Source organism: Accipiter gentilis, chromosome 3 (genome assembly GCF_929443795.1).
Source record: "Accipiter gentilis chromosome 3, bAccGen1.1, whole genome shotgun sequence".
Lineage (NCBI taxonomy): Eukaryota > Metazoa > Chordata > Aves > Accipitriformes > Accipitridae > Astur > Astur gentilis.
The window spans coordinates 1587918-1615524 of record NC_064882.1 but is presented as its reverse complement, the minus strand read 5'-3'; the positions used below and the strand labels follow the sequence as shown (position 1 = coordinate 1615524).

Sequence of the window (27607 nt, the reverse complement as noted above, 5' to 3'; positions counted from 1 at the left end):
CTTCAGAAAACAATGTCCCCTTTTCTACACACCTGACTACATGCAAAGCATATGTGCTATGCAAAGTGAGTGCTTTTTTGCTAGGAAAAAAAAAAAAAAAAAGAAAATTTCTGAGTTTACTATTAAAGAAATTTGTATTAATTAAAAGAGTATGTAGTAAGTACATGACAGGATAGGGGTTTACCAATTAAGGGTTATTGTTTCTTGAATTTTGTTGCTAGGACTGTTTGGCGGCACAATCAGCTGATAAAGCATTTGCAGCCAAGAAGAGATGCTATTCTGCTTATAAACTGTCACTTGAGACAAAAAAAAAATACTAGTAACTAGTTTTTCTTCAGATCAGTAACAAGATAATGTACAAAATTCCAAATTTATATCCTTTCTAGCTTCTATATGAAATTACACATACAGTCTTTTCCCTTGTTACCACTTTGCTCTTGATCACAGCATCAGCATTTTTAAAAATAACCTTTGTATCTTCATGTAAAGCCCAAATGGCATAAAGGAGCAGAGGGAAATACAAGTTTCAACAAGCCTTCCACAAGCAGCCCCAACAAGTACCCATTAAGAACTCTGGAGTACTCTATATATATAGCCACCTTTCCTCTGTTTTCTGATTTTGCCCCACTGCACATAATACATTGCCACTAATGAAAAAAAAAAATCTCAAGAAGATTGTTACTTGTCCTCTGAAATCTTTTGCTAAGTTACTGCAGATGAGACATGGCCCTTCTATTTTGCTAATTTAGACATGGGAAATTTGCAAGTTGCAAAAATGGTTCCTTTTCTTGCTTTCTTGTCTGAAATGAAGGTACATCTAGCTAGGTTTCACCCTATAAAAACTGAAAAATAAGCAGAATGGTCACAGAGGATTCATAATTGCACTTAGGTTGAGGTTGGGTATTGAAGTGATGATCACAACCCTCAACCTCAAGCCAGAAAACTGGGAAGATGAGAGAAGCTTCATCAGGGACCAAGTCCCAGTTCTCCTTAGTTCTTAAGTGGAATAAAATCTTTTTCGTTCCACGTAAAGTAGAAATATGTATAGCTAACTAGCCAGAGGATCTAGAAATTAATCTTGAGGAATACTGGAGCACAGAATCAATAGGCTTTATTTTGAAAGAGAAAGTAGACCATTGCCTGAAAAAGGACAAATACAGAATGAACACATAGCTAGTATATTTAAGGATGCCCTGTGCCCTGTTTTCCTAAATGGATGAGAGAACTTTCTCATAACCATTAGGTGGCAAATACTTACTATACCGAAATCAGATGACACCTGACTACTAATAATAGTAAAGTTAATGTATTTTTGCAAGTGATTATGTAAAGATCTATCTTGTGATTCACTCAGCACTGCATGTGACTGAATGTCATTCAAGGAAACCACAATAGAGGATATACTGGGTATTTACTGCTTTGAAGCTGCCCTATTTTAGTTCTGATTGTATCTGCCATGTGTAGTGAAAAGTCATTCAGCCCTGCTGTGGAGTGAAGACCACCAGTCTTTGCTGAGAGGGGCAGCGGTTTCCACTGTTCTAAACCAGGTTTTGTTCAAAATGAGACCTTGAAAGTTAGAGGACAGGGAGGTGGTGAAGAAACCAAGAGCAATCACATAAAGACAGTTCTCAAAGTTATTTATGTATCTAACTTCTATTTTCAGAGTTGACTATCAGTTTTTAGACCAAAGGAAGACTGAGTTATTTCAGTACTTGTTAGGTATCTAAATAGCTTTGAGGAGCTGAGCTGCAGTTGTTTTCAGTTACAGTCCTTTGTTTTGCTTTCTTAAAAACAGGTGCAAAATGGCTTTTCTTTATTTTGTTGAAGCTTCATTTAGTTTATTTCTTTAGCTTAAATGGGTTTCTAAACTCAGATAAGCCACTCTGAGATCTCAGAGAGTTTTGCCTGATGTTCACAGAGCAGGCAGCTGTAGTGATGTAAAAATGTTGGCAAACACAGCTGTTTGTTATCACTCCTCAGTAGTATAAAGTCAGCAGAAGGAAAGATGTGACTTGGGCTCCAGCTGCTGTGGTTGAGAGTCTAGTGTAGTGTGAAGTTATGGTTATTGCAGGTAAGAAACTGAGTGGCAAACCAGCTGAAAAATGCAGGCACATCTTTCCTTCTGCTGATGTTGCTGTGGGAGCAGTAAGAGGGGAAGTGGACAATAGATCAGTAGTGCCATAGGCTACTGGAACTAGGTTTGTCAAAACAGATTTTTTTCCTGACCAAGACTGAAAACTGTATCATGATTAGATCATGCTTAGCAAGTTCTCGAGATACCTGCTAGCTATAGCTGTTCATCTCCACATATGTATGATGCATTACTTGCCAGTGGGGAGACAGAGAGTACAAGTACTTATGACAACTCAGATAACAAGAGATAATTTGCTGAGCCGCTCAAATGTTGTCACCATCTGTAATCACATATTTAAGTAGGAAAATACGAGTATTTGCAATGTGGCATTGTTACTTTAACCAGGCCAAATTGAAACAAGCACTTGAAATTAGAGGGGTGCATCTTTCTCATAAAGATAAAAGCTACATTTTTTAGATAGTGACTTATGCAGTATTGCAAACTTCTGTTTATTGCCACATGCACACACTCTGCTTGATACTAAAAGTGCTGAATTCAAATATGTATGTATATATTGCTTAAAATTGCTAGGGAGAAAGCTCTAACAAGTTCCCTTTTGTTCCCTCAAATCTGCAAGATTTTTACATGTAGGATGATGCTTATGTGTCTGGTCTTCCCTTTATCTGCAGCATATATGCATTGACATAATGCATGGAAATTTTCAGACCAGTAGGAATTTGAGAGGATGATGAGTAAAGATGATGGCAAAGAAACTGTAAAGCATTTCAGCTGTGGCTTTCAGTGTCTTGTGTTAGGAGCAGGTGGGATAAAGAGCAGTGGCTGGCAAAGGTAGCAGTATGTTCACATCTGTAAAGTATGATACTACCACTCTTGCGAAATGTAAGCTAGCCTTACAGCCCTTTTTTTCTGTTTCCCAAATTGATATTGAGGCTACATTTAAGCCTAAGAAGTATGTATACAGAATTCATGATTTTAGGCATACTGAAAGAAACATTGAGGCTGCAAGTTTGATTACTCTGCCTTTTGGTATGCACAACTACAAACACCCTGGTTTCGTCAAAAGTCAAGATCTTCCTGTCATTCCTCATAATCTCTAAAACATTTTTGGGGCTGAGAAGTAAGTGCTGCAGAAACACACAACAACAGGCAGGTAAGCATCATCTTACTTGCAAAGTTCTTGCGGAGTTGTAGAAATGAAGACTGGGATTGAGTTTGAGCATGTTCAAATAATTTTCTCCCCGGCTATCTCTGCATGTGACTTGGAGATTTCCAATCCTTTATTTAAAGGCAGTGGCTTTTAAAGATCAGTAGAAGGATGCTATATATTATGAGTCTACTTTTGACCTGCTCCAGCCAAATCAATTCCATTTAGTTTCTCTCCTCCAATCAATTTAGAAGAGGGGGATCAAAGACAGATTATTATAAGCCCTATAACTATTAGCAGGACCATCACAGGAAAGAGATTATATAAAAATGACTTTACATAATGATTACAGATAACACTACACAGTATACCAGTGAATGTAATCACATTTGGCAATAGCAACAGTAATGCAGCCATTATGTCTCAGATTAGTTTCCTAGAAATTTGTGAGAGCCTGTGCTTTAAATTTATTTCACTATTAAAGGATAAGGATGTAAAAACCTGCTGAACTTCCAGGCGCAGTAATTTCTCACTAGTGGTCGGTCAGCATTGTTCCCCCATTTGGACAGTCTCTAAACAACAGCTGAGAATAAATATGAAAACTACAGATGTTTTGCTAAAATAATCTCTTTTTTCTTCATTTCAGTCCTTTAGAAGCAAGGAAGCAGAATAGGTATTATTAATCATTACACCAGCACTACCTGCCTTCCTATCTAAGTGTTTATTCCACACTTACCCCTCTGATTTTTTTTAGGGTATTATCAAGCACCAGTGAAATCTAATCCTTATTTTAAAAAAAAGTTTTCCACATAGGCCCTACAATAAATTACTTTTTGTAAAGAATCTAGGCTACTATTCAGAGAAAAAGCTTTATTATGCCTAGAATTTTGAGATTTTGTTTTTTTCAAGGGTTCATAGGTATTTTACTGTCCTTTCATGCCAACGCAGCTACAAATTTTCCCTGTACTTCTCATTTCAAACCATTTATTCTTCTGCCTAGTTCTTGCAGTTGGAATATCTTCTTTACTTTCCTTTATTTTATGAGGAGCTCTATGGGATTAAGCAATAGGATTCACCAAAGCAGACTCAGGCCCACCCTGCCCTTATACTAGAGATAGGAATTTGATTTAGCCTCACAGCTCTAATTTTTTTAGAAGAGCAAAAAGAAACTCCTTTCTTTAGAAAACAGGTGAGTAAGAATAATACCATGGGGTCTTCTTTATATCTCATAGATCGGTACAAAAAAAGGACACAACCCCTGTTTTGTTCTTCATATTGGAGTTCGCCTTTAATTTGTAGCATTTAGTCTCAAAGCTGGAGACACTAGAGGCACAGGAACAGTAGCTGAATGGTTGCAAGGGCTGATTCACATTTAGGACCACAAATCTCTCTCATGGGAGCTTGCCATACACAATCCCCACAGCTGAAGGTGTATTTTTACATTTTGCTTGCTGGCTTGTTCTGTAACTGACAGATTGGGGACAGCTCAGAGTAGCAAAGTGACAGAGATACAGATGACTGGACTCCTGTGGATCTCACAGGGATATGCCTCCCTTTAAAGAACTGTAAATGCTTCTAATCATTGCCCAACTGCATTAAGTCCACTTTAGATAAAGGTTTGATACAGATTTGAAAAATGAAATTATTTGGGGGCCATAGGGAACAAAGCAAGCAATCTTCAAACATCAGAAAACCTGTGGGATTCACTTTGCAGTAATATGATAGATGGCTTGACTAGACATGCAGTTTCCTATTTTCTACTTTCATTTTTCAGACCAGATTGCACTAAACCACAAAACCATCGTGTGTCCTATGATCGATGTCATTGACCACAATCACTTTGGCTACGAGGCACAGGCGGGGGATGCCATGCGAGGAGCTTTTGACTGGGAAATGTACTACAAAAGAATACCGATTCCTCCAGAGCTCCAGAGAGCTGATCCCAGCGACCCCTTTGAGTAAGTAGCAATAAAGGGGAGAGTGGAATATGAAGCAGAACAAGCAAAGAAGGTAACTGTAGCAGAAGAATCCAAGCCCAGAAATTTCCATGTAGGCCACTTCGTACTAATGAAAGGTAATAGAAACTGCTTCTACACAGGTTGATAAAACCTCAAAACTAGGAAAAAGATCAGGGCAACAAGTTGCAGAATTCACAAGCTGTGCCTGGAAACACAAACCTTCCCCACCTTTTCTGGCCCAGTGGTTCTACATAAAAGAAACAGGCACATACTTGTAGTTAAGAGAAAGTATTGACATTGGACAAGGAGTGAATGTGACTACAGTTATTCTGTTTATTCCACAGAGCACTTCCTGAACAGATTTCAGTTTAATGTTTTCTTTGCTGGAGATTGATGCAACACATGCATCAATAGCCAAGCCAACATTCTGCCAGCAGATGCTTTGTTTATGACTGGTGATATTGCTACTGTATATGTATTGCTGTAACTTAAACACAGGGCTGTCAAACCTGAACAGTGTCAAGCTGATTTGTAAATAATTTTTTATAAGCTAGCCTCCAATCCCAGTGTTGTATAGATCAGCTCATTCACGGGAATGATCTTTTACTTTCCACAAAGGTAGAGCCTCCTTTTTCCGTCTTCCTTTTTTCCGTCTTCCTTTTTTCCATCTTTCTTCTTCCTTCTCTCATGTAAGGATCAGATAGGTTTAATCCGCATCAACAGAGAGCTGACAGACAGACGTGGTTCAATGTGGCAAAGTCTCCAGATCCCTTGCACAGCACACATCCCAGCAGGGCTGGCAGCAGGACTGGCTCTGATGCTGTCAGTAGCCCTGGCTGAAACTTCATGCTGCAGGTTTAGGCAGTTTAGAAACTCAGCATTTTCCCCACTCCAAAACAAAACCTGGAAACAATAGCAACAGAAAACCTGTGTCTCTGGCCTAGACTCTGTGCTATTTTGAAGTAATGGATCTGATTAATGAAGAAATTGTCCCTTATATCCAAGGAATGACCAGCTCTGTACAGGGAGAAGTAGGATTCGGTGGGCTTATTTTCATTATTCTGCTTGTGCCTTTTTACTTGCCTCCATCGAGGCCCATCAGTCTTCATCTTGCATTGGTGTAAGTGCTGATGAAGTACTTTCCATCAGCTGCCAGTGTGACCACTCCACAACATAGATGCAGCTATTGCAATCACATAACACTCCAGAGTTCCTAGAGCCTCCATTGCTCTTCCGCAAGTCTTCCTGGTCCTCTAAGCAGATGTAATTTCTTGCCACTTACTGAAAGTTACCTAGCACATCATATAATTTGATTCAGCATTCAAAGTTTGTGTATAAGTAAAACTTCTATATTGCCAGCGTAGTTACAGGGTTGCTTATCAGCCATTTCACACATTCACAGTTTGTAGTATGCCTCTCTCAAAGACAAGAGGCCTGAAGAGGGGGCACCCATAGGAAACTTTCTAGAAGACATGAGACTTTGTGCAATACAGAACAGATGTGATTTTGCATGAACTGTTGTTACAATCAGCATGGCAGCAGTTGATACCCACCTTGCTCTGCCTGCATTCATAAGACACACAGATAAATGACTTCGCAAGAAACCACATATAGGACAACGCAACCTATAAATCTCTTGTCTTCTGAGTAGTCATCTCCCAGAAAGGTGGAAAGGCTGCCCGGTTCTTACACAGATCAGTGAGAGTCTTCCTTCCCATCACAGGATCCGCATCAGAGCGACTGAAGGCTGGCTGAGCTAGGACAGTATCTTTGCTCAAAAGTACCCTCTGCCTAGAATGGTGAGGGTATAGAAGTGCTTTAAATAATCAGTATGAATTTTGCTTAGGGGAGGAGTTCTTTTCTAATTCAAAGCCAGTACTGCTTTTCTCCTAGGGCCTTCTCTGTTGGCAGCTTGAGCTTTTAATACCTTGCTTACAATGAGTACGGTAAACGTTATGGACCAGTTTAGATATTGGTAACTTCATTGACCAAGACAGCTTCTACAGAATTAAAGAGACAGAACAGTTTTCCTTTAGGTGCATATACACTAAAACTAGAAATGGCTTCAGCTAGCACAGTGATTATTATGTTACTATTTTGTAAGCAGTAGGGATTTTATTTTATTTTTTTTAGGTTAAATATTTTACTATTGGTGTCCTAATAGCTTTATTTCTTGCCAGCAGCATCAGATCTGAGCTGATCCTTAATGAACTGGAAAATTGCTAGCGTTTTTAGTAAAACACGAGTGAATAATGGGTACGTGATCCAAAAATTGCGCTGATGAGTTTTTTCCCTCACTTAAAATGCCAACTCAGTATGTGTGTTAAGCAGAAAAGGTTGCATCAGCCTAGAAATAATGTACATAAAACCAGATCAAGCTACAGAAGACCTAAGAGCAGTCATTGTATTATCTGAATTATACGTTTGCTTTCCATCTGCACATGATCAAAATACTGCTGCAGCAGACATCAGCAGAGTGTTTGCTGTTACCACAACAAACTGAAGTGTTGTCAGGTAGGCTCTTGGTGTGACAGTAGCATGGAGCTTACTGAGCTCCAATGCCAGCTGAGCTAGTCTATCTAGTCTATCTAGAATTAATTTTTCCCCACTTTTTTTTTTTTTTAAGCTGTACTCCACTATGGTCAGTGTTTGACAGGTACTCTCCTGTTGAATGCAATCTATCTGGACACAGCCTTTCAGTTCAAAATCCCTCTTGTGAAGAATGTAGACATTCTCATCCATTTGTGGTGTGAGCATGAGCATGGTTTATTGTCCACACGCCTGTGGTGCCACTCAGGCAGCATTTCCGCCCATCACTGTGACAGCACTTGGAGCTTCATTCCAAATCTCAGCTTTTCCTGATGTACACCCACACCCATTCTCAGGCCTTCTGCAGTTGTTGGCTACAAGTAGCTTTACACCAAGATTTGGTTTGATGTCTATGACTATAGGACTGTATAACACTCTCAGAAGCTTCCAGCCTGCCCAGTGTCAAATTCAGGTACAGATGATGTACTAGCACCAACCTGGGAGTCACGTGACAAATTTATAACTGCATTTGGATCAGGTTGCATTCATCTACAAAATGTATCGGTTTTGTTCACATGTAGTTTTCACTGGCCATACCAAGTTTCCCGTAGGTTTCACTGAACCAAACTGTAGCCATATAAAATGTATTTTCAACCAAAGCTCCTAGGTGAATTATTTGATATTGCTCTATGCTCATTGTAGCGTTTAGGAAATCCTAACAACTATTCTATAAATGGATCTCATGTAGCCTTTAAGATTAGCTATTTTTCTGAAAGATGTGTGTTGCTGGTTTTCAGGATACATTGAATCCTTAGAGGTATGGAAATCAGACTTCAGCCCTAACAATGTTGCCTTCCCATCCAGAGACTAAATCTGTGAAGTCCTTGTTTAGTTCCCTTTCTCATGTGCCACAGAAACAAGAGAATTTTTATATTGCATTCAACTGATCTGTCACACTTGCAGCTCATCACAGTTGGCTGTAGTGTTTTTTCTCTTGCAATTCATGTACAACTACCCCAGTATATTCCAAAGGGGGCTGTTTTCCTCTGAAGCATTCAGGGTTGTGTAAATGACATAGAGCAAACTGGTGTTCTGATCTGTTGTAGGAAATTGTCAGACAATCATGAAATTGTCATCATGTCATGTTGGTGCTCACTGTCTTGATCCCAGGGCCAGTGATCATTCAGCAGAATTTGAGATGACTTGGGAAATTTTCTTCTAGTCCATAAGCAGGGAGGACCAGAGAAGTTTACATCCTTTGTGGGAAGGTTCACCTTGGCTTATTATCTCTCGCTGGTTTGTTTCTCTGTCATGGCAGAGGTTTGGGAGCATGCCCTTACGGGACATACAGGTTTGGGACATTAAGAGCATGCTCTTGTGTGACTGTTTTCTTTCTGTGGTGCAAGCACTCTAGGCTCTGGAGGAGTTTTCCTAACCCAGGCAATTGCCACTTAAACTAAGAGGGTAAGGTAACATTGTTACTATAATGGACTGCGATATACAGCCTGTCAGTTTGTATGATTTAATAGCCTGCCTGGGCTAAAAGCTCTGTGGAAGTTTAAAGCAGAGGTTTGATATGCTCAAGCCTGCTGGGGATGACTGCTCTTTATTTCCTGGCAGCACTTACCTTATATCAATTCATGTTATCACATGCCCTATCTGAAAACGGGCATCAGTGTCCATTCACGACAAGAAAACATCAACAACTCAAAAAACTATTTGGAAAAAAACACAAACTAATTGAGAGGATTAATATGGCACAGATCCACTAGGGTAGGAAAGGGCCGCACAAGTCCTCGGAGCAGTTTTATGGTGGTGTAACTTTATGATACAGAGGGAGGGAAAGGTGCAGGTGAGACCTAACAGCACTGGTATTGAATTGCAACTCAAGATGGAAATCCTAACCAATGGGAGAAGTGTTGTGCTACTTACTGGATGCCAAGACTTCTAGCACCTATCTGGGAAAGTTAGTAGTTTTTCGGTATATGACGACTCCTTACTCTCCAAGAATTCCTTGTTTGCCTTCTGATGTAGAGCTGTCATCTCCAGAACTCTCTGAAGGGTGACAAAGCTGAAGAACCATGTAATTCTAGCAAAGGACCAGAATGATAGTTGGGCAAATACTGGGCTAGCCAAGGAAGTAGAAGCAACTTTGTAACCTCTGACAAGGCATTTTAGTTCCTGTACTCAGCTTCCTATTTATAAAATAGAAATAGAATCACTCCACCATTGCAAGGCTGCTTTGGGTATGAGTCTAGTAAAGGTTATAAGATTGAGGTCTCACAGTAATAGGGGCTACTTACAGTTTATGGATGTACTTTTTGGTAAAATTTTGGACATGCTGAAGGGTTGGAATTAGGTGATAAGTACATTTTTCTCTTCCCTTGCGTCACAGACTCTCAACCTTGGACGTAGCGTATGACCTTAATATAGCCAGTTGTGTGTTAGATTGGAAGATTACTTGGCACTTTCTGTTTAATTGCATATCTAAAACCATATTATTATTATGCAAGCTGTTGTCAGCATGCTCTTTTATTTGAATTTGACATACTCTCAGAAATACTTTCTGCAGCTCCTTACTTTCAGTATTTATATATACTTTTTACAACATGCTGGTGCGAAGAAAGTCTTTGCTAAGACTGCATTTCAAATCTGACAAGTACTTTTACAATTTTGTGATCATTTTCTGAAGTTTAGAAAGTGCTTTGGACAATGATTTCTGTTCTATAGCTCCCAGTGCTTTATAGTCTGTGTCTTTTATGGCCGATTTCTGCCTATAAACATATTCATAAAACGTCTCACAACCAGAAACAATCATCTATTTTTTTAAAGCCTGAGTATAATCTACTGTTTTGAACTGTGCTACAGGAATTTTTGATGAAAAGGCATTATTCTACAGAGAATCAGTCTCCAACCAGTATGAGTTTGTGTAATTTAAGATCTTGATTTATTGTTTTGACAAGCTATGGTCTGTAGAAGACTGTTAGTTGAGATAACAATAGCTTTTACAAACTGCCATCCACCCATGGCCCCATGAAAATATCAAGATTTTTTTCGATGAAAAATGCTGACACTAACACACCATTTATGAGTGAAGATATGCATATTCGATCATTTTCTCCTGCCTTTGGTGGGATTTCAGTGTAGAGGTTCTGTACAACCAGTACATTTGCTTTGAAGGCCAGTTCAGAAGAGGTAACTCTACAGAGTGTAACCTGTCAGAATTAAAAAAAAAAAAAAAAAAAAAAAAAAACCAAACAAAACCATCAAGGATAAAAAGCTGCTGCTGGTATAATTTTTATAACCCCACAAGAGTCACTCAAGGAATTAGTCAAGTCCTACGTACTAGCTGAATTGGGTAGATTCAGGCTCGATACACAACTTTTCACTTGAATGTTGCTAGTGGCTTGTGCCTCCCAAGACAAAAGGGAACTGATTTTGTTCATAATGCCTTGACGCTGCAGTGCCAAAATAGCTATGTTTTTTCTGTGTCTGTGGAAACTCGTATTTCCAATTTTCTTTCACACTTGGAGCTTCATGGTTAGCATAAAAATGTAAACATCTTGAACGTACTGTTTCTAAAGCTGTGTTAGCCTGCTACTTCACACAAGTATTAACTTAGAGTTTGACAGTCTATATGCCCATATGCTGGGGCAGATTCATAGAGTGGGTCACCAAAATTACTAGTAATTAGAAAACTAAGTCTTTTCTGGACATGAATTTAATATTTCTTTACATAAAAAAGACTGGGATGGTGGCCAAGATGAAGACAGAGATATGTTGCTTGATGCATACAGGTGAGCTGTTTAACACTATCAACATGCTATTGATACACAGATGACTTGGCTTTCAGAATTTTAAATCATATCTGAACAATTTTCCATGAAGAAAAAGAGATCATTATTTCTATTTTTAATTGTATATTTTCAAGCTGTTTCTCTAGAACTTTCCTGCAGAATTTGGTGACACCTATTGGTACTAAGAAACAGAAAACCAACACCCTTCTCTTACATTTTATAGTGTTTACCAGCATGAAGTTGGAAGTGATCTCTACATCCAATTCCATTTCTGTTTGTTTGTTATTGTGGTTTTTTAAAGAATGACCTATTGCTATCTAAAGCCTCAATCTAGCGCTACAGTTGCTTCCAACAGAAGAAAGAACAAAGACTAAAACAACTAATTTTGTTAGACCCCTCTATGCCAAACCACTTCCAAATCTGTACATTGATGCAAGTTCCATACATGCTCGTTGGCTCAAGTTTACTAATACTCTTTAGGGTCTGCCAGATACTCCACAGTATCACAGTGCTTTTTTTCCTTTCCCCTCCAATGCCCATGGGTTTTTTTTCAGAGGCAGCAATCAACTAAGCATGGCATAGAAGCATCTTCACCTGCTAATATATACCTTCTGATTTTTTGTTTACATAGAATAATTCTGACTGTCCAGCTATCTTGGCATAGGACCCCCTTAGCCCTGAGGGGAAGAGATTTTTCTGGCTTCCACTCTGAAAAAATTAAGTTGCCAGTGCAGTGTGTGCTGGAAGCATGAAAAGAAGGGGCTGGGAAGAAATTTGTATATAGCCAGTGTTTTAGTACTATTCTTCTAGTATCTAATGGGAAACTTTCTTGCCACAGATTTAGCCCCTTCATAGTTTGTCATGTACACTGGGAGAAGACCTTTTAAGCACTTGAGGGCTCATGTGAGATCAGTTCACTGTTCATTTTCAAGTAAATTATCTTATTTTTTCAGTCTCTCTTAATAAGTCGTGTTTTCTAGATCTCTGATTATTATCTTTGCTCTCCTCTGAACTTTTTCCATACTGAGAGCAGATACTGCACTAGCCAAAGCCTTATCATTGCCTAGTAGAATAGGTGTGTGACTTTGCTTATCTCAGAGGCTATGTTCCTGTTTATAGTTCCTTGATGTTGTTGATTCATGCCAGGCTTGTGCTTGTGCTCCACATCATTTTCTGCAGAACTGGTGTCTAGCCAAGTGTTCATCATCCTCCTCTTGTAATTCAGATTTTACATGGCTGAAGGTAAGGCATTTGTCTTCCTATCTGTTTGCAGTGCCATGTCCAAAAAGGTGATCTGTCTTCATTATCCCTAGATCAGTGTGATACATTGTAGCTGAACATTTTGAATTTTATCTTTTTTGCCTTTGTTTACTTCACTTCTCCAATTTGCTAGGATTTTTGAACTCTTGATTAAACCTCCAATTTTTACATCCTATGAGCTGTATTTGAGGTTCATGCAAATGGCAAACACTTCTAAATCCCGATTGTGAGAATGTCTGTTTCGTCATGGCCAGAAATCAGGATATGCGAAGTCTCTGGCTTTCCAACAATACATCCAGTAGTCCCTCTGTTTTCTCAGCCAAAAACGCAGCATGTGCCACTTCTGTGGCCCTGGAAAATTTGTCAGATTTGGAAGCCTTGCTTCCTGCCGAGCAAACCTTTATAAAAGACTTCCTCCACATGCTCTAGAAGGCATCAGATTTACAGCACAATGGCACCTGGCTCTTCAGGTCACTTTCCAGACCTGAGACCAAGATCTAGGACCTCATGGGCACATGCTCCAAGATGATACAGTTATGCACAAAGCCCTATTTAAAGCTCCATGGAGTAGGGTTGCTGGATGGCACGGTGCAGGTTTTTAATGCAACACTGAACAGAATCAGATGCAGGACAATGTTTGCAGATACTGTCTCAAGACAATTTCCATTTCGATGTTGGGTTATAGGTGATTGCTTCTGAGTAATGGCTATCAGCAGTTTTTGCATCTCTCTGACAGTCATTATAACTCCTCCATATTTCTGTAGTTGTTAATCCTGACAGTTATCTGTGAATCAGATCTTTTATCTGAGACTGGAGTGAGAAAAAGACAGTTAATACAAATTTTGTTTAAAATATTAGGAGAGTTCAGTATAGGTATTGATGTGATGAGGACCTTAGAAGTAAGACATGCAGGATCACTTTCTGAATTATCCCCAGGCACGCTGGCGTCTGTTTTCCTTTCATGTAAGTAACCAAAATATCATTATTCTAGCTGGAAGACAAGTTTTGTCAAGAGGCAAAGGCAAACGTCTCCAGCAACCTGTGAGGTGAAAATTACGATAAACACTCCAAATTTTGCTGTGTTAGTTTATTTATAAAACGCTATGCATATCTTTTGAGAGACCAGGAGCAAATGAGGCTCAACACAGTTGACATGTTGTTCCATAAACTGCCAAGACAGTATCCTTTATTAGGGAACAATATATCATATATCAGCTTTGCTCATTTCTGAAAATACCTATTTTCTTTGGGGGAAAACAGGATACAACTATCTTTTTAAGTGAATTATTTGGAAAATCAACCCCTCTGATATTTTTCTTTTGTTCGGTTGGTGTGTCAGTGTTATTTTCAGAGCTGTAGGCATTCAGTTGCACAAGTCCATTTGCCCCCTACAGAGAAAGAGGTGCCTGCAAGGAGAAAGGAGACCCCACCCCCACCGCTCCCTGGTCCTCCTCCAGCAGAAAGTTTAGCTGATTCTGCAGAACCTCCCTGGCTTTTTTTGTGCTAGGGCAAATAACCGCTCTGTTTTCCCATGAGTACAGATGACCCGCGGACATCCAGTGAATTAGGAGTGGAAGAGGTGGTGATAAGCCAGGAGCACAGGGGGAGAACAGTAATGTTATTTTTCCCTTTCAAAGCATTGCAAACATGCAAAGGACCTCCCAGAGTACCCGAGGAAAAGGTGAACAGCGGGGAAGAAAGTCCTTTGGAGCAGTATTTTCAGACCGCTGTCTGGGGACCTCAGGGTAGTGCTTTTGAAGAGACTCCCAGAAGGCACTGAAGGAGAGCAAACTTCCCAAGTTCTCGGCCCACAGGAAATGTTTCAAGTCCCCAGCTTGCTGCTTTGCAGTAGGTTTTAATGCCTAGCCCATTTTGTAGTGATTCTTTTTGACAGAATGACAGTTTAAACAGCAAAACTCTTCAAAGCACAATCTTTCTTTGTTCCTGGCTTGTTCAAACAGCATTCAGGGAAGAAGAATAGTCCTTTGTTAGTTGTAGTTACAATATAAATAATTAGTTGATATAGCTAAATCATATGGGCCCTGTTATTTCAGGGGTGTTCTCGTTTGACCTTAAATCAAGCAGCATAACCAAGACAAAAAAATTACTATAAACGTCCAACTACATTGCCTTAATTTTTACACTTTATATTACTGTAATTGTTTGCATTTCCATTTCTGCTAAATAGGGTATTATTATTATTCTATAGCAGAGTGATGTGTAAGAGATACTATTGCGTTTTTGTGAATCACAAGATATTATTGCTATTGCAACCAATTTCCAGTATGAGTTCCTATAATGATAACGTAATAGATTCATAAATTTTTAATCCCAAAACAGAGTATTGTGACTGTCTCAATGGAAGTGGCAATACTTTAAGAACATTCATATATCTACTGGAAGGTAATATCATGCTTATAATTTCTGTAGGCATGAAAGGACTCAAAACTTGCCAAAATGTGGGTATTGGGATAACTGAGATAACTAACCACACATTTTTTATACTGCCTTTTTTTTTTTTTTTTTTTTTTTTTAACGTGGTATAACAGAATACAGATCAAGTTTTTTCAAAAAACTTGACAACACGTGGTCAGGTATTAGAAAATACATCTTTTGGTCTTTAAGTTTTTGCCTTTTTACTTTCATTAATAGTTTGTTGAATATGAAAGTTTTCTAAGCTCCACAGGCACAGTTGACCATAGGTGGTAAGAATGTCTGTGGCAAGGAAGGCTGATAGATGGGCCTTAACTGCAGACAGATTTCATCTGTCTCATCTAATGCTTATTAAGAAATCTAACCTCTGTTAAATTGTATTATACACACCTTCAATTGTATCAAGGACTGCCAAATAGCTGTTTTCTGCAGTAATGACTGGACTTACATCTCCACCTACTGGCTGATGGGGCAAAGTCCCATTCAAATGTTAGTTTAAATGAAATCCAAGGAGTGTTTTGCCTGTGAAAGCGCTTCTTATGATATTAAAATAATTTACAGCCACGATTTTCAGGGGAAGTTTGTTCAAAGTTCTTTGGGCACGTATATAATGATGCCACTGACTTCACACTCGCTGACCTATGCATATTAGCCTAGGTCTTAACATAGAAAATATGACAAGATTTTTAAATCAGAATAAAGAAAGTATTTAAACCCACGTACAGATCCTTTCAGTGGGAATGCAGGAGCACATCCAAGAGCAAGTACACAGTAGACCTGCAGGAAGTTATTCCTATGTAACTCAGTAAAGCTTAATAGCATAACAAAAATTATGTCACTAGGGAAAGGATTTTTTAAAAAAAGAAACAGAAAATCTGTTGTAGCAAAGAACTCATACAGCTGACCTGTAGGGTGATTATCAGTGTTGGCATCCAGCAGAAAAAAAAAGGGGGGGGGGACACAAACAAAAAAAATCCCAATTGCCGTTTGGAGGTTAGCAAAGAGAAGAGGCTGAAATTTAGTAACAAAAAGTTCAAAGTCAAAGTGAACTGATAATGAGAATTTCTTTCAGAATAGATTTCATCCATTGGTTACAGCAGAGGTAGAGAAATGCTGTTTGTAAAAGCTGATGATCATAGACAATGATGACTTTCCAGAGTGATAACAGCTGTAAAAAGGCAAATGCAATCTTGGAAATAATTTTGCTGTAGCCCTTGGCCCTTCATGGTTACAAAATATTTCAGAATCTTAGCTGCCCCCTACTCCTTTTCCTCACAAGTCAGGATATCATGTCCTTTCAGCCTCAGATGGAATCTCGTGCTTCTATTGTCTTTCAGACACTACAACTTCTTCCTCATTTTCCCAGGGAGAGGGGAGAACACAGAATAAATAGACACAAAATTACAGCATGAGGTGTTCTTTTATACCTTAATTTTCTCCAATGATTTTGCTTTCTTGTTCTTTATGATGGGGCATTCACCTGTGAGAGCTGATGTCATGTCCTCTCTACCTGCACCTTAAAATCTTTGACTGGTATTTCTACTTAATTTCTGCTTAATTAGCAAGTTTCTGGCTTCTGAAAGCTTCCTACTAAAGATACATTGGTAAAATCTTAACTGTTGTGAGGATATTAAGTACAGAGTCTCCTTAGTAGTCACATAAAGAATAAATACAGTACAGCATGTGGTGAAACTAGAAGTCTGACGCCTGGGCTGAGCAATAGTAACTCTCCCACACACACACTGTTAGTTTTACAAAGACTTAGTTTAGATCAGATACCCCATCAGGTGCAGCTACAGAAAAGTCATATGAGCCACTTGGAATTAAGCATCTTTTTCTACAGAAGTTCATGTTAAACAGTGCTAGAATTCAGATGATAAATAAAATAGGTTTCTTCTAAATTTTTTTTTTGCCCTGAGCAATTTCTTCAAATAGTTACAGAAATAACACAAAATAGGAGCGTGCCCTGAATGGAAAAACAGCTAGCTATTACCCAGCTGGAAAAGAAATTTTCCAGAAATGTGGAAGATAACTGAAAGACGCTTGAAAGGCACTTTGCTCTGTATCTGTAAACAGTAGGCACCAGCAGAAATATTAATTACATAGTGAGACAATAGCTGTAGTTCTCAAGATAGCTGATTTTTGAATGGTTTCATTTGACTCAGCTAGCAAAAGTTAATTATGAAACTTTATTAATTAATTTGTAAATTTCTGCATGTTGTGACATTCTGGACATAATCGAGAATCCGAAATACCTCGAGAGCAGAATTGAAACAGAAAGGTGTGGAGTTCAACCCATAAAGCCACAACAGCAGCAGGACTAGAGGGCTTCCTGCAACTTGACAGCAGCAGAGATGATGCCTCAGATCTCTGAAAATGCTGGTCTTTCTGGAAATGTATTGAACATACCCAAGCAGCCAGGTTGTTTAAAAATATTTGATCTGTCAGATAACTCCTGGTCTGTTGCTAACGAGAAATCACATCCTGTTTCAGTCTTCACTTCAGTGGCCTCCTTTAGCCTCTTCTCTTAAAATACTGGATCCATAATTCCTCTCATAGTTCTGGCACAGCTCTAAGTTTAGTTTCATTTCTCCTTTTTTGAAAATAGCAGGCCAGATTTGTATGCAGCATCATACTGCATGCAATCCTCAGCAGTGCTATTGATCTATATCTGCTGGAAGGATCTCTACTAATAGATCTTAAAGTTACATTTGCCCTTTCCAAAGCTTATCTAATACTTGTTTCATCCATTCCTGAACTATCTGACCTTGCGTATCTCAGATAGTTAGAACAGCTATTCTTGCAACAGTTCAAATGATACAGTCTTGGTTCTGATGAGGTAATGGGCACAAGATGTATGGGAGAGCAGCAACATGAGATGTATTTGAAAGATCGCCTGCGAACTTTGGTGTGGCTTTTCCACTACTTGAGTCCATTTTCCTTCAATAAGTGTTGATGTTTTTTCACTTCCATTTCTAATGAAGCCTGAAATTAACAGTGCTTTTTTGTTTACTTTCTTATTTGCGGCAACATCGTTGATAGTAATGGCATGGTACTGAGAACGGTTCTCGTAAAGTTGTGAAGTGAAAAGTATTTTGGATAGGTCCTGTATGTTGGGAGGAGGAGTGTTACGACTTATTTGATCCTTCTGATATAAATAATATTTAATATCTCTACATTTCAACTACTACTTGTTTAGGGATGAAACAATCCATGTGAATCTAAGTTAAAATACATTTTCAGGGGAAGAATTATCACAGTTAATTATTCTGAAAATTCTGAAAACCATAGATGAGCATACATGACCGGTGAGCAAGATTTTAGTAAGTAAATTTTGCCAGCTGGAAGTGTGACAGGGATGACTAGCATTTTGATAGTCAAAATACTCCTTGAGACTTCTGATGTCTTGTATATTTGCTATCTGTTTAAATAAACTTGATGTTAGCCATAAGGTCAGAGTCTGTTAATATTTACTTTGGAGAATTCTGCCTTTCTGAGCCTTTTATGGGTCTGTCTCTGGGTTTTGTTCCTGTAAGAGTAACGTTAACAGTATACACATCCTTCCAGAGGTAGGATAATAATGGAAAAAGGTAAACTTTGGTGTCCTTAATCCATTTTTCAAAGTTAGGTATTTCAGTCTGAAGAATGTGCCGCTTTGGAGATTCTCTTGTTGGGACTCAAAAAATCTGTAGATTATGACAGTAGCTGGAGCAGTAGTAGCTCATCAGAGTGCCAGAGGCAGGGCTGGTAACTGATGTGCTGTCAGATTTGTTAGCTAAAACAGACCCCTGGGGATTTTCATGACAGCTTTCCTTTCTGCACATTTGATATTCCGTATTTCTGAATTATTCAGCATTGCTGCTGCTAAGTCACATAGTGTCTCTGGAGCATAATTAGCTAAGCAATGGTTAAAAACAGGAAAAAAGAAATCTCCCAATTACATATTCATTGCTTTGTGAATACTTGAATAGCAGTTTAAAATACCAACTATAGTTCATAGGAACCTGCAAGGCAGGGCTGGGAAACTCTGGAAAAGATACCCTGGTCTCAGTCACGTTAATTAAAAAAACTCCTATTATATAAAACAGCAAAAGTTAAACCACTCAAGATATCTAAAAACAGATAGATCTAAACTAATGCTGAAATGTGATCTATCCTAAATCCATCTCACTGTTAAGAGAAATGGAAGGACAGTCCCTTTCTCCATGTGTTAAATGCTTTGGTTGTTCTTCTTCCATGCCTCACCCTTTTTGGAAATTGAAATTAATTTAGTTCTCACCAAGATAACAATGAGACTACTTAGCTAGTGTTTGATCTACTGCTTTTATGGCTGGAGCTATGTTTTGCTAAAAAAAAAAGGAGTGACTCTTCAGGATTGGGAGTTTGGTAAGCTTTTGATTAGGTACTTAGGCGCTTTAATATTTGTCTCATGGTAAGTCAGAGTATTCCCAGTTGGTTTCCTTTCAATATGAATAGGCTGGTTTAGCTTAAAAAGCATTGTTCTGCTTGGCAACCATCATGCATCTCTAATCTATGGCAAAATGTACTATCAGGTATGCAGAATACATAACCTCTGTCTTTGCCATGACTGATGTATATGGGAGAAATAGGCTTTGCTGCTGGTCCCTTGGTCAGTGCCAAGTGAACCCACTTTGATTTTTCCTTTGGAACACAGATATTTGTGTCAGATGGCCGCTGGCTAAAATGAACCCTTGACAGTCTCTGAAAGACAATGGACACATTTCTTCTTGGGATTGAAACAAATTTTTAAGAAATGAAACGAGAAAAATATTTTATTAATTCCATGAGCACTTAATGAAAAGAAATTACTTTTTGTTTCTTTGACCTTTCACTAGGAGCTTTTAAAGATGTTTCTTAAAAGCTTTTGTTTCTATCACAAGCTTTAGTGAATGTGTTATCAAGGCATCCCACTGAAGTAGAAGGATATTCATATTGAATTTAATAGATGAAGTACAGAACAAGTGACTTACTGGAGAGGCATGTGGCGAAGCTAGGAACAGAGCAAAATTCAGTGTAATTATCACAAATACCTCCTCCATGTCTTGACAAAATAATTAGATGTTCTGGATTTGGATCATTTTGATATTTTGAATCATTATTACACCTGAGGTCTTGAGGAAGGAAATGGCACTTTCCACTGGAATACGGGAATTAAAGGGCTGTGCTCCTTCTTATTGCTGGATGTCACTGGTAGTGCAGAGGCTTTTTGTAGCTATCAGCTTTTGAATTTGTGAAGAATTTGTCAGCCATCCAATTGTCTATAAACTGTCTCATACTGAACTCAATACACTATGGTGCTGAAGTGTTAAAGTCAAACAGAAGTGTCCACAGAGGACTGTTGAGGCCAAATTTTGCTGCCACATCTTAGACCTTCTTCCCCCATTTTCTCCAGCTGTTAACTTTCTTTATAATTTAACTAATTTAAACTAACTAGTTAATTCGGGTTTGGGCAGAAATTGGAAAAAAAAAAAAAAAAAATCAAGCATTTCCTAAAATATTTTTGGACATTTAGCTGTCACATGTATACATTTAAGGAAATAACACAAAAATAAAGTCCACCTATATTTAATGTCAGCTACAACCCCTTTCAGTTTGTCTTCAGTTGTTGCATACATAGCTCTATTATCTCAAAACGCATGGAAATTATATTTCAGCTTTCTGTGTACAGGACTTGTTGGAAAGCAAATGGGCAGCCGTATATTTACACTGAAGCAAGGAGAGACAGCAGTATCGTACCAGGTGACTCAGTTGACCGGTCACAACCAGTACAGCTCAGAACATGGAGCTTTTGATCCATGAAGATAAATTTCAAAATATTATTAATGGAGTAATTTTGAATGACAAAGATACTCGGAGAAAAATGTGCACAAGTATTTTATAGGCCTAAAAAGAAGCTGATTTCAACAAGGAAAATGTTCTCATTTTGAGATTTCTGAATGCAAATGTCAATATTAAGAAAAAAAAAAGACAAGAATCAGAAATGCTGGTATAAAACCAAATGCTTTGTTAGAATTGTTATGTTTTATCATTATCAGAAGTAAGCTTGATTACTGAGTAGAACATCCTGGAGGACAGGCTTAAAGCCAAATTAGCCATCTGTCCATATTAGTTACCTACAGGAGTGATGTCAGAGTTGGCTCCAGGGACACTCCAGCTGGTGTTCTCCGAGGGAAATACTGGATGTCATCAGTCTGAGTGCACCTTGCAGACGCGCTTTCCTGCCCTGAAGGCACGGTCAACACACTCTGATAATAAAAACAAGCAGAAGAGGTGAGCCAGGGAAAAGTTGTTTGAGGCGGAGGTTGTGCTGGCTGTGGCTTCCCAGGTTCTTCCAAAACTGAAGTGATTCTGCTGTTCTGATTTCAAGCACCCAGAAACCTGCAGATCTGGGGCATTATTGCTGGTGCAAATGATACTGCTGGGTGCAGCATGACTGGAAAGGGTGGACACACCGTTCTGGGTCTCAGAAGCAGCCTAAAATTCAGAATGCTCCCAGCAGTGCTCTATCAAGAACAGCAGGTGCAGGGATTTCCCCAGTGATTTGCAAATCTGATCTAGAGAGTGACGAGGAGGATTTGTGTGGTACACAAGATTATGTATACTTGCTATGAAATTTTGGGACAGGCGAGAGTCAGGTTTATTGAATGGCTCTGGATGAGGGAAGAAGGGAAAAGAAAAGGATGATCGTAGATATTATAGAATACTTAATCTGCATTTGGAGGCTATTATAAATGACCTAATCAGAAAGAAGTGAATAAGGCTCTCGTTGAGCATGGATCAAACATTAGAAAAAAATACTAAATAATCCACTTGCAGTTATCTGAAAGATAATAAAATTATTAATACGGGCTTGTCAGGAACTGACCCTGTCATAGAACTTTAATTTCCTTCTTTGACAGAGGATGTGGTGCCATGAGACACAGTGAGAACACGACCAGCTCCCTGCCACCAGGTTGGAGAGAGGATGATCCTGCTGTGGGGCAGTCTGTCACACTGCTGACTTAGTGTTGCCTCCTGTGCTTTACAGTACCCACCTCCAGGAGCCATGTAAACTCAGTGAAATGGCAAAAAAAAAAAACCAAACCCACACTCAGGAAAAAATAATTAGTTTTCTAGCATTTGATTGAATTAAGCAGTTTGAGGAGGACAAAGCTACTCCATGGGGAGCAGACCACACACCTGCAAGCTACAGCAGGGAGGTTTAGAGGAGGGAGTGGGGAGTGACTTCTCTCCTTTCAGTAGCAGCAAGATATTAGATGTGTTAAGCAATATTAGGAACTTGGCTACTTAGAAGAATAGGGAGGCAGTAAATGCCATCTTCCTTCCAAGGCTTTTGGTGCTGCCAATGTTGCTTTCTCATAAAGCTGACAGAGTGTGGATACATCTTTTATTTTCATCAGATGACTACACAACAGGTTGAGAAGAAATTGCTGTCAAAGAGTAGCTGTGAATGGTTTGATGTTAAACTGTGAGATTGTGTCAAATACTGATGCAGGTCCCTGAAGCAAATGTCGCTGCAGAACCCCACATACTAGTTCTGTTCAATATCTTCATTAATTATCTGAACAATAAATAGGGAGTAAATTTTTAAAAACCAAGCAATCTGGCATTGGCAGGGGCTTACAAGTCATGGCGAAGACAGGGTCGAAATGCAAGTTGGTCCTGGCAAATTGAAGAAATACTTAGAAAAAAATAACATGATTTTTGGCACTGAAAAACATCAAGTGCCACAGCTGAGGAGAAATTTAAAGCATAAATGCAAATAGCTATTTAGTCAGCACTATGGCGAGAAAGGATGAGTGTTATATTATTATACTATTATATATTATTACTTATAAGTAAACAGCAACGTTCAATTTTCATTGTGCAATGTGTTAACATCCATAAGAAGTTGCAGGTAACTGTTCCAGCCTGCATACTTGTGAAGCTGCAGGTGCATTGCTGTGTCCAGATTTGATCACCATACCTGGGAACCATGCAACAGTCATTTGGAGATTCCAGCTGAACTTCAGTTGTTCCATCTAGAACAGAGGACTGAGAGGGAGAACATTGTATCTGTCTTCTGACATGAAAAAGGTCATTAAAAAGGGGATAGTGATTAGTTGTTCCCATGGAGAGTTGGGAAGGTTTTCAAACAGTTGTAGCATTGCCCCCCCTTTATTTACTGAAGTTTGCATCAGGCAAAGGCAGTGCGTGAAGTGATCAAGAAGACGATCCGCTTCATCAGCCCTTAATATTTTAAGGAGTGCTATATAAAACTCCAGTGGCGATGGTTTACTTGTGCGCAGCTATTTGTTTTGCCGAGAAAACTGCATTTCCATGGACAAAGAACAGTGCTTAGTGATTTGTTGAATTCTTCAGCTCAATCAAGGGACTTAATTTAGTAACTGAGATGTAGGGAGGAGCGTTCCTCATTCACCGAAGTACTTCGTTTATGTGTTTGTTTCCTAAGAGAGAAATATAGCATAGTAATTAAACCTTTTGTAATAAAGTCAGTCTGCAAGGCTTACAATAACAGGAAATGTTTGACTCTAAAAAGTTTTCTTTTAAAGATAAAGATTATATAGTACTGAAAAGTAATTCAAGCAAAAATTCAAACAATATATTCAAAGTTAACATTAGGGATGTGTGCAAAATCATATTTCAAAGGATTGTTTTAAAATGTAGCTTCCTGCATAGTAGCCCCGAATACATTTTATTTGGTATTATAGGTCAGTATTTTAATTCTTAAAATTAAAAATAACGTTTCTTAAAATAAGGTTTTCAGCAGCTAACTAGGCAGGCGTGAATGCAGGATGTATAACTGCACCGAGGCTGTTGGAGACAGGCCCAGCTAGAGCGGTTTAGTGGTTGAGGAGAGCCCTCCTCATGTATCAATTCCTAAACAAACACCTTTTTGCAAGAATTGATATTTCAAAGGATTGTTTACATCAGCAGACAAGCCATGCACTTCCTGAAAATGGATTATTTTTATGTTTTGCTACTTACTGCAGTAGATTGCGTGCTGACTTCTTATTAGAAAATATATTTAAAAGATCTTACATTAATCTCCACCTAGAGTACAAATTAGCTGTGCTTCTTCGATAAAACTCAGTAGCTGGAAAACTAAACTCAAAATCTTTCATGCAAGAAGAAAAATGTTCTTGACTATATTCCCTTCTCTGAAACAGGAGCTTTTTATTACTCACACTATTTGTCAAGAATATGATACATATTTCTTGCTGAATACTTGGCTGTTGGCTTTTGTCTTGATAATGAAATACATACACACGTGCTCTGAATGTATCTTGACAGTGGAGTGAACTTCATTATTCCACAGAGATGTGAAGATCTATTGTAGGAATATTGGCTCGGTTGTGTAGTGTTCATCATGTGGACACCGTTGCTCATGGCAATAGGAGTTTGTGGAGGCTGATATTATTCATTTGGAGTTTTGCCTGGCACCCATCTTTATTATTAGTGCACAGCAAATAATGTGTTGATCTTGAAGAACTACCAGGAATGCATACATGGATCTTTTGCTGGCATCTACTTTGTACTTTCAGAGTTCCTCAAGTTAGCAAAGCAAAAATAGGAAGACTTTTTTCACTGTTTCTTAATTTTCTTTAGTCATTTCTTCAGATGGCACCTGTACAGTCAGTAAAGAGAGTCTGTCTCCTACAGCAGTCATATTTAAAAACTGAACCCCAAACAGACAGTGCATCTCTTGCTTCATTGCTCTCTGATTTAATAAATCCCATAGGAAGTGAAATCAAGTCTCAAGGTGAATCCCTCCCTTGTGATGCAGGGAGAGAAAGGTTGTTTTGTATGTTGCTTCTACATGGGGAGTCAGAGTACACTGAGTTTTCTCCTTGGGAAATGCAGGTGTAGGAACCACTCCCAGATTAACGGGAAGGTATCTAAAGGGTATTGGTACAGACAGGGTGATGTATGGAGGACAAAAACTGCTAATGCAGAGCATGCTGTGTCAGATTTGTTTGAAGCTGCTGTCCCTGCTCTGAAAAGAGAAGCAACAAAGACAAAATGCTGACCTCTGTGAAGCTCATTCTTCTTCTAAGAAAATGTACTCAGTCTTTCTTTCTTGCTATTACTCTTTGTCAAGAAATCGTATCTTCCAGCTACAGCAGGTTTTGGCCTCCAGGAATAGTTGCATCTGCAAATGATTGAAAGATGTTGTCAGGAATCCACTTCACCTGACCCCAAAAGACAGCTTAGTTGTGACTGAATTGCTTTTCTGCCTCCACTGAGATTAAGCCTCATCACTAAACAGCGGACTCAGTTATGAATGGATTTCTTTTAGCAATACCTGGAAGCAGATTTTTTCCCTTTGGCTTGTTTGCTTTCCCACTCGTTCCTAATATTAGTTGTTAACGGAATAGCATCTTCTGTAATTACAGTGGAGACATAGTTCTGTTGTTAAAGTATAGTTATGAGGGGAAAATATTTCCAGTGTTCTGTTCCATTTTATCTTTATTTATGAGCATAGCATTTAGAAGAATAGCATCCTGTGTATAGCTTCAGAAGGAAAGCTATAAAAGTGATTCTGTCAATGCTAATAATCTCAGGTTTTGACCTGCAATTCTGTGTTTTATAATGTACTTATTTGTGTTTTGCAATTTGTATTTAATCGCGTGTCTGAGAAGGCTCGTGCATAACATTCTTCCTTTAAATCTTTCATTAGTTTTATTTTCTTGCCAGCAGAATATGGCTGAATGCTACAGCAGCTGCTTTGCAACTATAACTCTCCTCTCTTATTACTGGTAATGACAGCCAACAATTTACTGTGTGTATTAAGTTTGGTTATGTGTTGTTGTATAACTGAAGTTTTCAGGAAAATATTTTCACAAACGTAGGACAACAAATGTCAGGCTGACCTAATTACTGTTCTTCTCTACAGTTTCTATGGGCTTTCCTCTGCTAGCTGGAGATGGAGTGGTTTGAAAATGTATTCATTAGCAAAGTATTCAGATTCATTATCCCGCTGTTTATGGCATCATAATTCCCATTTCTGTTTAGCTGGTAGTCAGGGAATATTTTTACTTATGAAAGTAAAGGAATGACTGCCCTAAGTGGAGGGAGTGAAACCTGCTGGTGAGACCCAAGCTCCCTGGCTTACGCTGGCCAGAGAAAAGCGTCCCCTGAGGGCTCCCCCCTTTCAGGGGACCTGGCGGAGTTTCCCAGAGGGGAGCTGGGGAACGAGGTAGGATGGGGTCAGTGTGGGTAGCTGGGGACTCAGGTTGAGAGATCAAAAAGGAAGGAGGTTATGGTGACAGCGTGGACACAAGCAGTCCTCTCATCAGAAGACTTCTGTGCTTCAGATGCATACAGCTTTTGTTCAGTTAGCACAATCCGTGCTGACCCTGGCTGTTGCCACTAAATAACAGACGATAATCTCAAAGATTAAGGATAGATTACTGAGCAGTCCAAGGGAGGTGACGTAAGTACCTGCAGGGCTAAAGCGACGTCCCACGGTGAGAGGTTTCTGGGCAGATGGAGCAGTTTGACTCCTTGGGGAAAACAGATGATTTGAGGTATGAAGCCCGTCCGTAGGCAGACACTGAGTGTGGGTTACAGCAGCACCTTGACCTCTTACTGAGATTCAGTTCACACTTCCAAGAACAGCCTTCGCATTTGAGGCCAAGAAGCCGGGGAAAAGTGGAAACGCCTCAGAGTGTGGACTCGGGGCCTTAAAGCAGCCACTGACGATCCTCTCTGAATCTGCATTTGAAGTATTTCCATGAGGCGCTAAGAAACCTGTTAGATCAGAAGCACTGAGCACTCTTTGTGTAGTCTGTAAAGTGATAACAGTATTACCAATTCCGTCCTATGAATGTCAGCTATTTAACGAGACTGTCTGTCATTAACCATCTGGACAATATAGAGCCCCTTTGTTCGTGGTGGTGAATGTGACCGTGATCGAGGAGATCAGATGAAACGACAGTTTCATTGGGGCTGGTAGCTGCCATTTCTAACAAAGATTATTCTGATTATTTGTTATTAAGGATTTGCTTTTTCTGTTGTGTTTTTTGTGTTGGTTTTTGGTGGGTTTGGAGTGGTTTGGTTTTTTTGTAAACTCTTAACAATAAAGCCCTTATAGGTCAGTTGCAAGAGTCCTTATTACTGTCCCGCTTACCTTCCTGCCAGTTCAGGATTTGATATGCCTTTTGTGTGCTTTCTAATTTAATTCTGAAATGATAGGGCTTTCACTAGCAAAATTTTGGAAATTATTCAGGGGTGATTGCCCCAATTTTTCCAACGCTTCAGATGTTTCTTAAAATAACCATATTGTTTATTTTATCCATATACTATTAGTCTAGGTAAATGCAAAAAAAATAGCGTTTCCTGGAAGCGAGTATAGACAGGTGTCTTG

At 39.0% G+C, this 27607-nt stretch overlaps 1 protein-coding gene across 1 annotated transcript in view; it reads left to right on the top strand.

The window, feature by feature from the left end:
• The window catches only part of GALNTL6 (polypeptide N-acetylgalactosaminyltransferase like 6), a 505186-nt gene that overhangs the window by 417186 nt on the left and 60393 nt on the right, over positions 1-27607 (top strand). The window contains exon 6 of the mRNA XM_049834367.1: positions 5014-5197. Coding sequence (XP_049690324.1) covers positions 5014-5197 — 184 coding nt within the window. The remainder of the gene's footprint in view (positions 1-5013; positions 5198-27607) is intronic.